The sequence below is a fragment of the Rhea pennata genome, chromosome 1 (genome assembly GCF_028389875.1).
Source record: "Rhea pennata isolate bPtePen1 chromosome 1, bPtePen1.pri, whole genome shotgun sequence".
NCBI lineage: Eukaryota > Metazoa > Chordata > Aves > Rheiformes > Rheidae > Rhea > Rhea pennata.
Genome location: NC_084663.1, coordinates 71,533,752 through 71,547,315, shown reverse-complemented (window position 1 = coordinate 71,547,315; position 13,564 = coordinate 71,533,752). Strand labels below are relative to the sequence as shown.

Below are 13,564 nucleotides of genomic sequence, written 5' to 3'. Positions count from 1 at the left end.
ATCTGCAGAAAACCAGTACAAATACTAGCACATTCTGCAATCCAAAATCATCAGTGTAACGTCCATCACTTCTGCTATCTCAGTGTCGTGGGCCAGCACGTGTATGTTGTGATGCTTGCGTGGCAGCTTTGGGGCAAGAGGCTGGGAGGATGTTCGTGACAGTATCAGCAGATTGGGGTGATGCTCTGGCAACGCTGAGATCGTATCTGGTCTGTTCTGGCCATTCCTTTGCAAGAAAATGTATTGCCTTTCACATTGCAACTGGGCAGCCTGCCATCTGGGCTAACTGCCACTCTGAGCACTGCAAGCACCAGTTCGGGGGACTTGTGAGGCCGTTCCATTCACAGTGAAGCTTTTATTTTACAGAAGTGACAGAAAGTGATTGCTGCATGGCTGTGACCACCATAATGTAAAAAAAAAGGAAGGAGAAAGTAAGGTACTTTTTGACTTTGCGCAGGTTGGCTGAATTCCAATATTATGTATTTGACACACTAGAAAATATAAACGTGACTGGAAACTTACGGTCATGCTGATTACCGTTAATGGAATAGAAATTAAGATTGGACACTCTATATCCAATCTTGCAACAACCACCTTCACTGCAAATTAAAACCTCAGAGATTTGTGCTCTCAGATGAACTCTGCAAGCCTTTTTTGGTATTACCGTTTGTCTAGTCTCTCTAATATTGATGGCAAAATCCCCAGTGATGGCAGTGGGACCAGAGCACCAAACGTAGCCCAGGAACTGAGGAGTTTTGGGGAACTTCTAGCTAATCCTGGTATCGGTGGCCTATGGAGAATGGCTGCTAACAGGCAGGGACTCTCAGAGATCAGGATTCAGCACGTATCACTGGAGAGATCCCAAGTTGCACTATGACCCTTCAACAATTTAGAATTTAAATAGTTCAGAGGGTCCCTCTCTCAAGTACCCTGGAACACATTGCAGAATTGGGACACTTAAATCCTAAATTAGCTTAATGCCCCAATGACATGCCCTGCAGATGTGCTGCATGTCTTCTAATAGGCAAAGCAGAAATTTCCCTTTCTGAAGTCTATTCCCAGCTTAGTTGCTCAGACTCACCAAGCAACTGACTGTATAGGAGCTGGCAAACCATTTCATCTTTTCATTATGCATTAATTTAACCATAGTTAGAATGGGCATAAGAGAGTCTCTTTCACTAGATTGCTCTGAGGCAGTCATCTTTCTTTGAGGCCCTCCAGAGATAGCTGGCTTTTATACACACATGTGAACTATTCTCACTAGAGATAGGCCTAGTTTTTAATCACATAACATTTTTGATTCTATTCTTTTAAAACTATTTTTTCAGAGAAGGCAAACTTATCATCTTTATTATTTTTTGCCCATTGACATATTTAAACTCCTTTGCCCATCGACATATAAAATCCTTCAGCACTTCTTTTCTTAGACAGTTCAGTAACTCAGAATAGTCGACTATACTACTTGAAATACAGTAGGAAAATGTGGCACTATAAATTATTAGTAAGCTTCTACTACAGAGGTCTAATATCAGGAAAAAATGGCAGTGGTTTGGCTTTATGTTAGATTGTATTGGATAATTAATCAACTATCATATTTACAGATGAATTTCTAGCTAGTTTTGGCAGTGCTAAGTATTTGATTCATCTTAGTGAAAATAAGATTCAGTTCTTTAAAGCTGAGAAAGCATAGGAGACTTCTTACAGCGCACTTTAGTGCGAGGTGAAAGATCGAATTTTAAATGCACTGTACCTTATAATGACTCATGTCTACAGACATGTCTTTCACGTAAAACAGAGTGATCCTAAGTTGAGAAAACAATATGATTTAGGCTGTGCTAGTGCATGAGAAGCACAATGAGGAGGCGTATGTTATATACTAAGTGTGATTTGGGCATTAAAAGGTATCAAGGTATCAGCTCTGTAAAGAACCATCACCTACTTCTGCCTTGTTTTGTCCAAGGAAAATCCTTTTGGCCTCACCTCAAGTCGTGGCTTTGCAGGTCCTTGCTACCTTGAACCCTCATTTCCTGATCCTACAAAAGTGTTCCTCAGCAATATTCACTTCACAGTTTCTCTTACAACCTCGAGCTCCACACAGAGGTAGCAAAGCAGCCAGTTTAAAATGAGACTCTATAGAAAAAACATTCCCCCCTCTCCCCGATTTATTTTGAAGTGAATTAAGTGTAGGACCCATGGTCATAAGCCATTCATCTTTCAGTTTTGTTACACTAACACACATCCTAAGAGCTAATTTCATACTAATATAGTCAGATTTGGGGATGGGGACTTTCCCCCCCCCAATGAGTGATTTATTTTTCTTTTTTTCTTTTCTTATTTTTTTTCCCCGCACTGGGTGATCTCAATCCACCACCTGCACTGTACTGTGGTAACTTGCTTTGGCATATTGCATATACAATCCTACCCATCACAACAACTTGTTTTAATCAGCTACTTAACGTTCTTTGCTAAAACATATTTACAAAGCTAAACAACTCATTTTATATCAGGCTTGAGGAAGTATGATAAAATACATGTTGTTTTAAAAATTATACTAAAACATGGAATATTTCACACTTAATCCCCTCCTCCCTTACCTAATTATAGTATTAATGTGCAACATGCTGAATTTCAGACGAGATGTAGTAACCACAAGAGATTAGACTCTTGCACAAATCCTATCTCACATTGTCATGTTTGCAATATGAGCTCATGTAACTTTTAATCATACAAGTTGTTCACCTAAAGCCAAAGGTGCTGTTCCCATTTGGACTCAGGCCTGCTAAAGAACGTGAACTCTGTTGCCTTGGCTGTACGTGACTCCAGGATAGGCCGAGGACACACTTCCTCTGCGTTGTAGTAATTTGTCCTGTAGTTCCAATTTAATATGATCACTTCTTATCTTTAACAGTTGCTGTGCACAATTAAGCAGCAATACCATGGCACCCAAAAGTCACTTTGTCGCTATGGTTAATGAAGCAAGCCTATTTTGTGGGCAGAGAAGGGCTCTGAAATGCAACTACAACCCTGTAAAGAAACCTATTTATGCCAAGTTACACTAGGGACTTTCTTCAGTTAGATTAAGGGATCAAGCCCTTAATATTTGAAAATACACAAGAAACATATAGTAGTACGAAAGTTAGCAAAAAATATAGCTTGGCATTAACATAAGAAAGGCTCTAGTTTTTCTTCACAGGTAATTAGTTCACACGTAATCTCCTTTCTTATCCTGGAAACACATGCATAAAACAGCGCAGATAAAATCATTTACATACAGGCTGCTGCATACGCATGTTAATGTCTGGTAGTGAAAAGTTCAGACAAGTTTGTAATCCCCGATTTCCTGCGCGTGCTCAGCACCCAGATTCCCAGAAAGTCAGAACAGAAAGCGATACTAAATATTAATAAAATGACAGGTCTGCTGTGGCTTGTTCTGTATCTGGCAGCTTGCAAGTTAGGCAGTTTCCCAGACCACAAGATTTTTGACAGTTCTGGTTATTTTAACATCAGGGATCTTTTAAACACATATTGGTATTTGTATATCACAGAGTTTCTTTTGTCAGTCACCTCTGCTTATGGCAATCAGTCTAAGCCTATTGTGTTACCTCCACTTGCTTTGTCTGGGTTACTATATTGCTTGGTATTGGAACCAATCTGCATTCCCATTTAAAGTGCTATCATGTCACCCATCAGCAATCATTTGCTTTCATCCCTTAAAACTACTATACAATAGCAACCACGCCATGAGGACAAAAGCACAGGCAGAGAGGAAAAAAGAGGAAAACTAAAGCGGGAAAGCAGCAGCAGCAGCTGCTGCTAGGCTAACTTTGTTCTTCTGGGGTCCTTCTGGCTGAGTACTTGAACTTGGGCTGATAACAGGCAAGCCGTTCATGTGCTGCTTCCCCTGTTAACACAAGTTATCTCCCCAGTGCAGATACTGCAAAGAAGTTTAGATTGGCTGCTTTGGGTCAAAGCCAACAGGTAATAATACTATTTTTTTTGCACAGACCAGTGAATTAGTGCCTACTGGAAGCTACAATGGGAAAAAGGGAAGCAAAGCTCCTATTGCAGTAAAATTATTGGCAGCAGTTATGGAACACAAATCCAGCTCACTAGGAACCTTTACAATCAACAGCAGATACTTCTACTGTTCTTGGAAGAGACCATCTGATTAACAGAATAGGAGACCAGTTTGCTGCATTCAAAGATGCAGATACAGTATCAGAGTGTTTGGGAATTGATTAGAAAGTCTGGAGTGCTTAGGCTTTAACTCAGATTTGCTCCTTTGTATAATCATCCTGCTAACAGTTTAGCTCCATCAGCTATGAAAAGATCCTAGACCTCAGAGACTGCCAATGATTAATTGCCCAGAAATATCATAAAAGTTTGGGATTCTGTTCAAAGGTGAAATAACTGAAAGTGCTTTAGCCTGGAACCAGACATACTGTGAAAATTGTATGATAAATCACGGCAAAGCGCTTCCCCAAGTCCAAGGCTTTGAACTGCTACCTTTCACAAACATGACCTGACTGTGCTTCTAGGGATCCACAAGATTTTAATGAGGCGAAAATGATCAGTATCATGACTTCTGCTCCTTCTTGTCCTAAGTCCTAAGGAGCAGAAATGAGAAGTGCTTTGCTAGGTTATATTTCACTAATCATGTGCTATGGAATAGCTTTATGAAGATCAAAAGTTTTAAATAAATGAGTTCAGAGTAGTTACTTTCCCATACATGAAAATCATCAGCTTATATAAGCAAGTATCATTTTCCCAATGTTATACTTTGAGTATTAACCAGTTCCTCTTCACTAGCACAAACTAAATGGTTATTTTAACTTATGCCTGCTACCTTGATAACAGTGACCAGTAGCTCACCTTACCTTTATAAAAACTCATGTGTAGAAATAATGTACAAGAAATAGCAGTTGCAAATATTATAGGTATGATAATATAGGCTAAGAAAGCAGAAACATTGATCAAAGGTTCTTTCCATCAAAACTCCAGGTTTCTAGGCAATCTCCTAGCTCAAGAAGTGACAGCTTCAACTAATCTTCACTCATATGCACATTTGCTTTAGTACAGTAACAACCCTTGTGTATGCGAAGTCTCTGAAACAACCTCCAGACAGCAAGAAATCAACCATGAAGTCACATCAAACATCATCAATCTCAAACACCAAGAAGAAAACATTAATCAGAAAGTTCAGCTATCTTTTTTCTGTCTGTCTAGATCAAACCATTATTGCGTTTAAAAACAGAGAAAATGCAACAGCCACCAATGACAGTCCCCAAAACTGATGGATAAACATTAAAAATACCAAAAGTCCACTTATCTTTAAGGCTAAAGTATCTGAAACATGTTCTTGCTAGTGAATAGGATTTTATCGAAAAAGTGGCATGAAACATAGTGCAGTCAGTTACACATACATTTAGCGGCAAGACTGAGCAGAAATTCATATGGTAAAAACGTGATTTTTAGGAATTTTGTAGGTTTTTGCAATCACTTTGAAATTAGTGTGTTTTATCAGATTCTTACATATTCATTTGCACCTAACAATTATTTGATTTTTAGCAACATGATCAATACTTCAAAAAAAAAAAATTCTTCGTTCTTGTAAACAGAATCTACTGCTGAAAGGAGATTTGCATGTCATTTTATTTGCAGCAAGTTACTTGGAAAAATTATGCTTTGAGCCTCATTTTTCAAAGATGCTGAGCCCTGCAATTTTTGTAATCTGAAGCTAAAAATTGGTGACCTGGATTCAGTTTGCCCTATTCTTATGCAGGACAGCTGTTGTATGGATAAGGCTTTATTCTTCTTGCATATCACATACAAGGTATGTAGAAGATTTTGTATATTGGGTTAAGAGCAGATTTAAAGTTGCAGTAGAGAGTTCTGAACAGCAGCAGCCACTTCACTGTGATTCAGGTGAGAGATGAGGATCAGTGTATTTTGGAAATTCTCAGGGACCAAGTCTCTAGGCCTTGAGTAGATCGTGCTGCTTCTGCACATGAACTTCATGCCACAGGGTCTGCAATTTTTTAATAATATTGATTTCACTTTCAAGAGGAAGAGGGTGTTGCCATTTTTAGTTTCCAATTCTTTGAAGTATTCTTTTTCCATTGAACCGGGATCTGGATAGAATTTGACAAAAAATTCATTCCTTATTTTAGGTTTGGTTTCAGCAATAAAGAAGTTAATGAGATCACATCTGTTTTTGTCCAGTTACACTCTACAGGAGTCCACTGGAAACAGCACCATTTTCTTCCAGTATTTTCTTTTATCCCAAACAGAAGCTAACCCAACCTAAATACTGTTCTTAAACACATCCATAGAAAAACTGCCACATGAACCAGTTAACAGCCATCCTAATGATGTTACATACCCACAGCTACATCAAGAGTTAATTACAGTTTCCCCGCAACAGTTATCTAATAAATTTAGATAGATCTTAAAAGATTTTGTTGGATGTAAGACAGAGTGGAGAAACATTACATAAAAACACCAAAAACATTCCAAAAGTAACATTTGAATATCGACACATCTGGAACAGCTGGGTAACAAGCTGTGCGTGTCAAGTTCAGAAAGCAGCTGGTTTTAGCCTTCATTTTGGGCCAGACATTTGCTTTCAGCCACCAGCATATTCCATTTTATTTTGAAGCAGCTTCTTCAGTGTTCCAATATGGACAGGCAGAACACTCCAAGGATATAACTGCAAGCATACACACACACACACACACATATATAGTGTTCTTTAGAGAAATGAAGGCCAGATGTTGCTTTGTTATCTTCACATACATCCTTAAAGAAACTAAATTAAGTTGTTCCAGATATATTTTTAATGCCAGGTATAGGCACTTTGTTCATAGGCCATTTAAATGTCAACTTTCTAAATGACGGAAAATAACATTTTAACTGAGGAGTCATATTGAAATAAAGAGCATACCTTAGAGTAACTTCAAGAAAGAAGTACAGCAGAATCTAGGATTACAGGGATAAAAAAAAATACAGTGCAGAATAGACATGACGAGCTGTTTCTGAGACCTGAATGATTACTACTTATGGTTTTATTAAAAAAAAGAAAAAAAAAAAAAAGTACCTCATTGTTACAATATAATGGAAAATTTGGGGTAAGACCTGCACAACTACTCATTAAAGATCTTTCACTGTGCTGCTTTACTTTCCTGGGATATAATATAACCCACCAGCCCAAATGCTAGAGAATTTAGTAACTCTATTATTGACAGTGCAAACCAATAACATTCTTCATGTATGTACTCCTGGTTATTGTATCTAGTGAATCCACTAGTGTGGGTAATAATTCTTTCCCAGACTGTCCAATTAAAATGATTTAGATAAAAACAAACTGGTTTTAATTTTTCTGATTGCCTGAGAATAAGACCTTACAGTACTAGTTTTATGATAGATTTGTAAGATTTTTTTTTTTTTTTTTTAATTATTATTATTTAACTGAAGACTCTTTCCCCCCTGGTCAGTTTTAACAGAAACAAGGATTGGGTTTCAATTGCCTGATGAGTTCTTTTTCTGTGAGCCAGTCTATAACAATTCACACAAAAAAACTGCCAAGACACCAACTATAACTTTTTTGAGTAATGTCACTTTATTAAGGGACTTAAGAATCACATTCTGTAGTAGTCTTGGAACAATGCAAATGGTGAACAAAAGACAAAAATAGATGTAATTGGTTCTGAAGAGCATGAACATCTGTAGAGAATGTGTTGCATTATTCCTAAGGACTCTACTTTTGAAAAAAAGCACACGTTCTGTATATACAAGTGTCAGTGCAATAGCCAATAAAGCAATCAATCAGAAATATAAAAATACCCTAGATACAAACTTAAAATAGATGTTTGAAAGCTGACAGTATCAGCACTCTGTTATTTCTATACCTCAGGAGCATGACCACTGGGATGAGCTATTCTGATGAGGTAAAAGACAATAGATGCTCTGTGGTAACACAAAGCAATACATTTTTTTTTCCATAAGAAACAAAAGATAGAGCACCCAATGAAATTTCAAATCTTTTCTGCAAGTGTCTACAGGAAGCAAAACTACAGTCTATGCATGTTGCCACATTCCTGTAATTCATTGCTGTCTTTGCCAACAATTACACCAGCAAAAATTTCACAATTCCTCCTCACTCTCCCAGCCTCAGTATAAACTGCGCCTGCTTTGCAGGTATAGCCAAACCAGCAACTCCTATTAACACAGACACACTCTATAAATGTCCAAAAACCACTTAGTCATTCTTTCCTCAACTGATTACAAATCTTTTCTTGACAGCAAGGACAAGAGATCGCAAAGCCTGACAGCTGAACAGCTCTCTGTTTAAGGGTTAAGGAGAGAACAGGCTGCATTGTATTTGCTTTGCTTTTGCCCCAGGTACTTCAGTGGTGCCACTGAACGTAAAGCTTAGCTGGCTGAGCTATAGAGTCAAGCTCCTTGGGCTCATTCAGTTTTGGATTGGCAGATGGGTTAATCTGGGGCTACTGTTCCAACAGAGAGGGAAGGCTGTTTGGCCAACCTGTCAGCCTCCTATTTCTTGACTTTTCAAAGAAAAGCAAAAAAATGTACTTTATGTCTCTGCATGGCAAAGCACCCCAGGAAGAAACGAGAGCAGAGCTGGAAGTGCCACAAGAGTAAGAGGAACAAAACCTCCTACTTTATAGGGGTAGAGTAATAAAGAGTTAATTTCAAACTGCATGTCAAACCCAGGCACTCCTCTATGGAAAAGCACAACGAATTATGTGGTCTCCAGTACCTTCAGATTAACTTTAACAGAATATGATTTATATAATGGAGAAAAAAAAAAAAAAGAAGAAAAAAAAGCACAACAGGAACCGACACTCCTCCTCTTTGGAAACTTTCCTTACCACTTATGGCACACACATGCACTGAAGCACACAGCAGTTGCTTAAATCTTTGAAAGATTTCTTATCTTTATATCCCAGATTCAAAAGCTTTCCCTTAAATCTTTTCATTTTTCATCATTCTTTTCTAAACTTCTTTGGAAAATTCAGATAGCTGTGTGAGATGGAAAAGTGGAGCTAGTAACATCTGTAGCACGATGACACTTGACAAATTACTTCAGGTTTTCCTTTGGTTCCTGGAAGATGCTTTGCAGATGTCAAAGCCTCAAGGAATCATCATACTTCTCTCCTTAACCCTACTAAATGCGGCATTCAACATTTGCAAATTTTGAAATACTTCTCACCACACCCCAGTGAGACGGGCTATTACTGCTCATGTAAAAGGCAGGCAATGGAGGCACAGAATGACTAAGTGATTAATCCAATGACACAATACAAGTCTGGGAGAGCCAGGAGCTGAACCTGTATTTCTTGCGTTTCAGTTTCAAGTTGTCTTTGTGTTCTGTGTTTCAGCCCTGTTCTCTGCCGTAGAGGAAGACTGGAATCTCTTAAAAGTCTGTCACTGCTACGCTGGTTGACAGGTGATGTCGCCAGTGAGAGAAGAACTGTTGCATTCCCCGCACTGAGAGGTGGAACACAGGTATGACAGCTGTTGGCTGGAAAAAATACTAACAAGTCCTTAAGAACATCAACATTTATTTAATATGATATAAAAGAAATGAGATATGAACATTTGCATTTGAACAATAATAAGTAGCTTCTTATACTTACATCAGATGTGCTCATTGTATAATATATACACAATGAACATAATTACATTTGTACACAAACTAAGTACTGGATTGAAAAGCTGCTTATTGCTGTACACACCCCAACCCAACAAAGGAAAAGCCCAGTACCTCAAAATACCTACACTCCATTTTATTTAAGAAAAAAAAAGCACTAACATTAATGTATATGTTGACAGAAGTGTGGCAGTAACTGCTGACATTGCAACCTGACCAAGAAATAATTACAGCAGAAACAGGACATATTTTACTAAGCAATAATAAAAATGGCACATTTTAAATATATCTATATGTATATATATATATTTATATATATAAAAACTTTTACAAATAAATGTTGAAACAATGCATTGTAGTGTTAAAAAGTGTGAAACAAGGTTTAGTGGTGATATGTAAAATTAACTGATTTATTATGCATCTAAAAGAAGCAAAAGCAAATTTATATGATGCATAATTAAAAGAACACTAAATTCAGGAAAATATCAAATAAAATTCTGACTGTAGGCTGCACATTAAATAGAACCTTTATTTTATGTGCACAGAAATCATAGCAGCAAGCTGGTATCAGGAGAACAATCTGAAGGTTGTTGAGTGTACATATGGGCCATTTAAAGCTCTCTTGGAATAAACATTTTCCAGGAAGTGATAAAATGATGCTTTGTGGCCAAAAGCATCAGAACTATGAATTTCATAGATTTAAAATATACTGTACAATATCTTCTCACATTTCCATAGGTCAGGTCCATACATCTCAGGCATGAATTGTTTCAACAGAAGCCGTTAGTGCTGAAAGACAGACATAGATTAAGTTACTCTATTTTAGCAACAACAGAATATTGTATAAAGTAACTCCTGGGATTACACACAGCAAAGAATTTCTGACCTCACCCTAGCAATAGTTATCAACAATGTAGAACATAATAAATCATAGATTATCTTAGAAATAAGTTGTTTCCAAAATAATTTTCCTGATGAATAATACAGCTGTCAAAATACTTGACAGCAAGAATCAAGTCAACCCTTTTTTTTTTTTCCATTTTACCTATTTTTGTATGAAAAAGTTTACTCTGAGAGTTTTATCCTGCTGCACATTGCCAAATCCAAGTGTTCTTCCTAAAAATTCAGTAATAGTAAGGGCCCTAATTGCTTTTACAAATGACAGGCAAGATTTGAAAACGGATGTTTCATTTGCTTTACTGTAATGGGAGTGTAGCTGTAAGGCATTCTGCAGTAGTACTCCACCCAGAGCTAGCTGCATTTTCATAATTGCTGAAAGGACTTCTATAAATAGCTTTAACAGTTCATTAGTAAAAATGTTTCTGAGCTTTGGATCCAGGTGCTGTATAAAGTTTCATTATCGCTCCATTATTCCATGCAAATGCATTGCTTAAAATGTAACAATGTCAGTAGTACACAACCAGATTTGTGTGTGCAATGTAAAAGCTGCGACAAAGAAAGTAGCTTTGTGTTAATGGGTTTTTTTCTTAGTCTTAGAATACCCTGTACCACCAATTTCCTACGCCAAATTCTCCTGGCATTGTGCCAGCAGTATCATTTTACTAATTGACCGTAAAAGCTAAATATAGGTATTACCTCATTATTCTCTGAAATCTACCATACATTTTCCAGATGCCTCCTGAAAAATTGGGTCTAGTAAGAACGGGACTGATCCTAGAGCTCTGAAGTTCCCTCCACTGTACAGGATTTCTTGCCCCTGAGAGAGACAAAGTGCTTGCAAACAAGACGACATACCCTCCAGCAAGGCACTGGAGTTACTGGGATGACGACCCCAGAAAGCAGGGGCAGGAAAGCCTGTGGGCAAGCAGATTATGTTCGTGCATCTCCTATGTATACTAGGCCCAGCTCAGGGCATCAATTTGTTTTGGAGCTCCAGGAAAACAACTAACAAAGACATCGAGTGCAATTAGGAAGTTTGCAATGCACGTGCACATAAGCTGAACAGTTTTTCCAGCTCTCTTCAAATACAAAGCAGCCAAAAGGGGTATAATTTACTTTCTATAATTCTTGCTCTAATACAGTAAGGTGTGTGCAAGTATAGCGTAAGTTTTACAAATACCAGCCCAACGACGTGTTATTTTGTCATTAGCAATGACGCTGTTTATAGAAACACACTTAAACATTTTAGTTACAGTGCTATAGGTGAAGATGCATAACACTGTGGGATGCCAAAGATTAGGCATTAAATTACAGAGCAGATCACTACACCAGCTCTTCACCTTTGCTAATCTCAGATGTAGCATAAATACATAAAAAATGGATTTGTCAATCTGATCACGAGCTGATGGCAAGAGCTGAGAACAACTTGATGCAACTGGTAAAGAGTTTCTTTTGAAACTATGAATTGCTCCCCTTCAAGACAGGCATGCTGTGCCTGCAGAGAGAAACCAGTAATGCAGTTTCAGAGCACTGATCTGAAACTGAGTGACTAGGTAATGTTTGTCCTCCTTAAAAGTAAGAGGCATGATAAATGTGTTTATATAGTGAAATTAAAAAGCATTAACACAAATGAGTATTTCCATAAAACTGAGTAGTCCCACTAATCAGTTTTAAATACTTCCATAATAGCACTTCTTTAGTAAAAGCCTAAGAGTCCAAACGGAATCTAATCATGACAGACAAGTCTCAGGAAGCGAGCAGCACAGGTGCCAGTATTGAATGCAACTTTTTTATGGAAAAGGACAAAAAGATGAAGATAACCGTGATTTTGTTAAGGAATAAAAATAGTTTCTTACCTACAAGAAAGGTATCTATGATATACAGTAAGCATAATTTTGCCAAGATTAAAGCTTGGCAATATAGTTTGGGACAATAAATGGGAAAGCGCATTTTAGACTTCCCCATGCTAAATCACTGAAAATATGATTTAGGAAAAATTTAAGACAAGAAGTTAGATAACACTTAACATTATTATTGTTATAAAGCTCATTCTTTTAGTAGAAAGCTTATTTCAACAGGTGCCCCCAACAACAAAAAAATGTTGATTGATTTAAATGCTGGTAAACTGCCAAAGAATTCAGATTTGTATCCTATTAGTTTCTTTAAATACCTGTATAAATAAATATGCTTACTTATATTTCTATTTCCATTCATCAGGTAAGTAACACTACAGGTTAGAATATGTAAATCTAGCCAAACTCATGCTTTCTGATTTGATTCCTGGAAGAAATCATCTAGTACGGAAAGGCAAGAGAAGCTGTGTAGGGCTATCTCTATATAGAAAGAGGGCTTCATTCCATGCCCTCCTCTGCATCACTAAGAGCTCTAGCCCCCCTGGCCCATTACCCTGACTGAAGCATTAGGGTTTGTTTGCACCTGAGCACTGATGCTCCTACCTTAACTGCATTATCTGCTCTGTAACAGCTCAAGTCTCTCATACACTTAAGCAAAGTGCTATTATTCTGCCATTTGAGGAGAATGTGCTTGATAAGTCAATTAGCCTTTTCTTTGTATTTGAATACAGAATACACAACTTGCAAGCAGATCAATACATTTGTTTTATTTTATTTTCCGGTTAGTTTGTATTCAACATTGTAGAGATCTTTGTCTTGCATAATATTGTCTACATATGTTTCTCAGAAAGGTAACTAGAATACATACACTGAAAAATAATAGGAATACGTCAAGAGGGGAAGGAAAAAAGACGTACTTCTCTGTAACTATACACACATGAAATGTGATCCTTCTGTGAGCTGTGGTTGTGTAGATGAAGCTGGTGACAATGACGATTCTGGTGAAGAAGGCAAACTTTTCACTGAGAGGCATACAGCAAGACAAATAAGAATAGAAGTTACAGAAGGCAAAGGTTACCTTGAAACCATGATTCCAAGCCATAATAATATAAGCTTGAAAATCATCATTTCAAACCAT

The 13,564-nt window shown here is 37.5% G+C and overlaps 1 protein-coding gene across 14 annotated transcripts in view; it reads right to left on the bottom strand.

Annotated features, from left to right (window-relative positions):
• Positions 1-7,597: 7,597 nt before the first annotated feature.
• Positions 7,598-13,564, bottom strand: part of PLEKHA5 (pleckstrin homology domain containing A5) — a 176,519-nt gene continuing 170,552 nt past the window's right edge. For 12 of the 14 annotated variants that reach the window (XM_062591280.1, XM_062591328.1, XM_062591303.1 and 9 more), the window contains 2 exons: positions 13,344-13,448; positions 7,598-10,462 (listed from right to left, as the gene is read on the bottom strand). In XM_062591280.1, the coding sequence (XP_062447264.1) occupies positions 13,354-13,448 (95 nt within the window). In that variant the 3' untranslated portion in view covers positions 7,598-10,462; positions 13,344-13,353. The remainder of the gene's footprint in view (positions 10,463-13,343; positions 13,449-13,564) is intronic. The other 2 variants (XM_062591289.1, XM_062591296.1) reach the window with 2 other exon arrangements.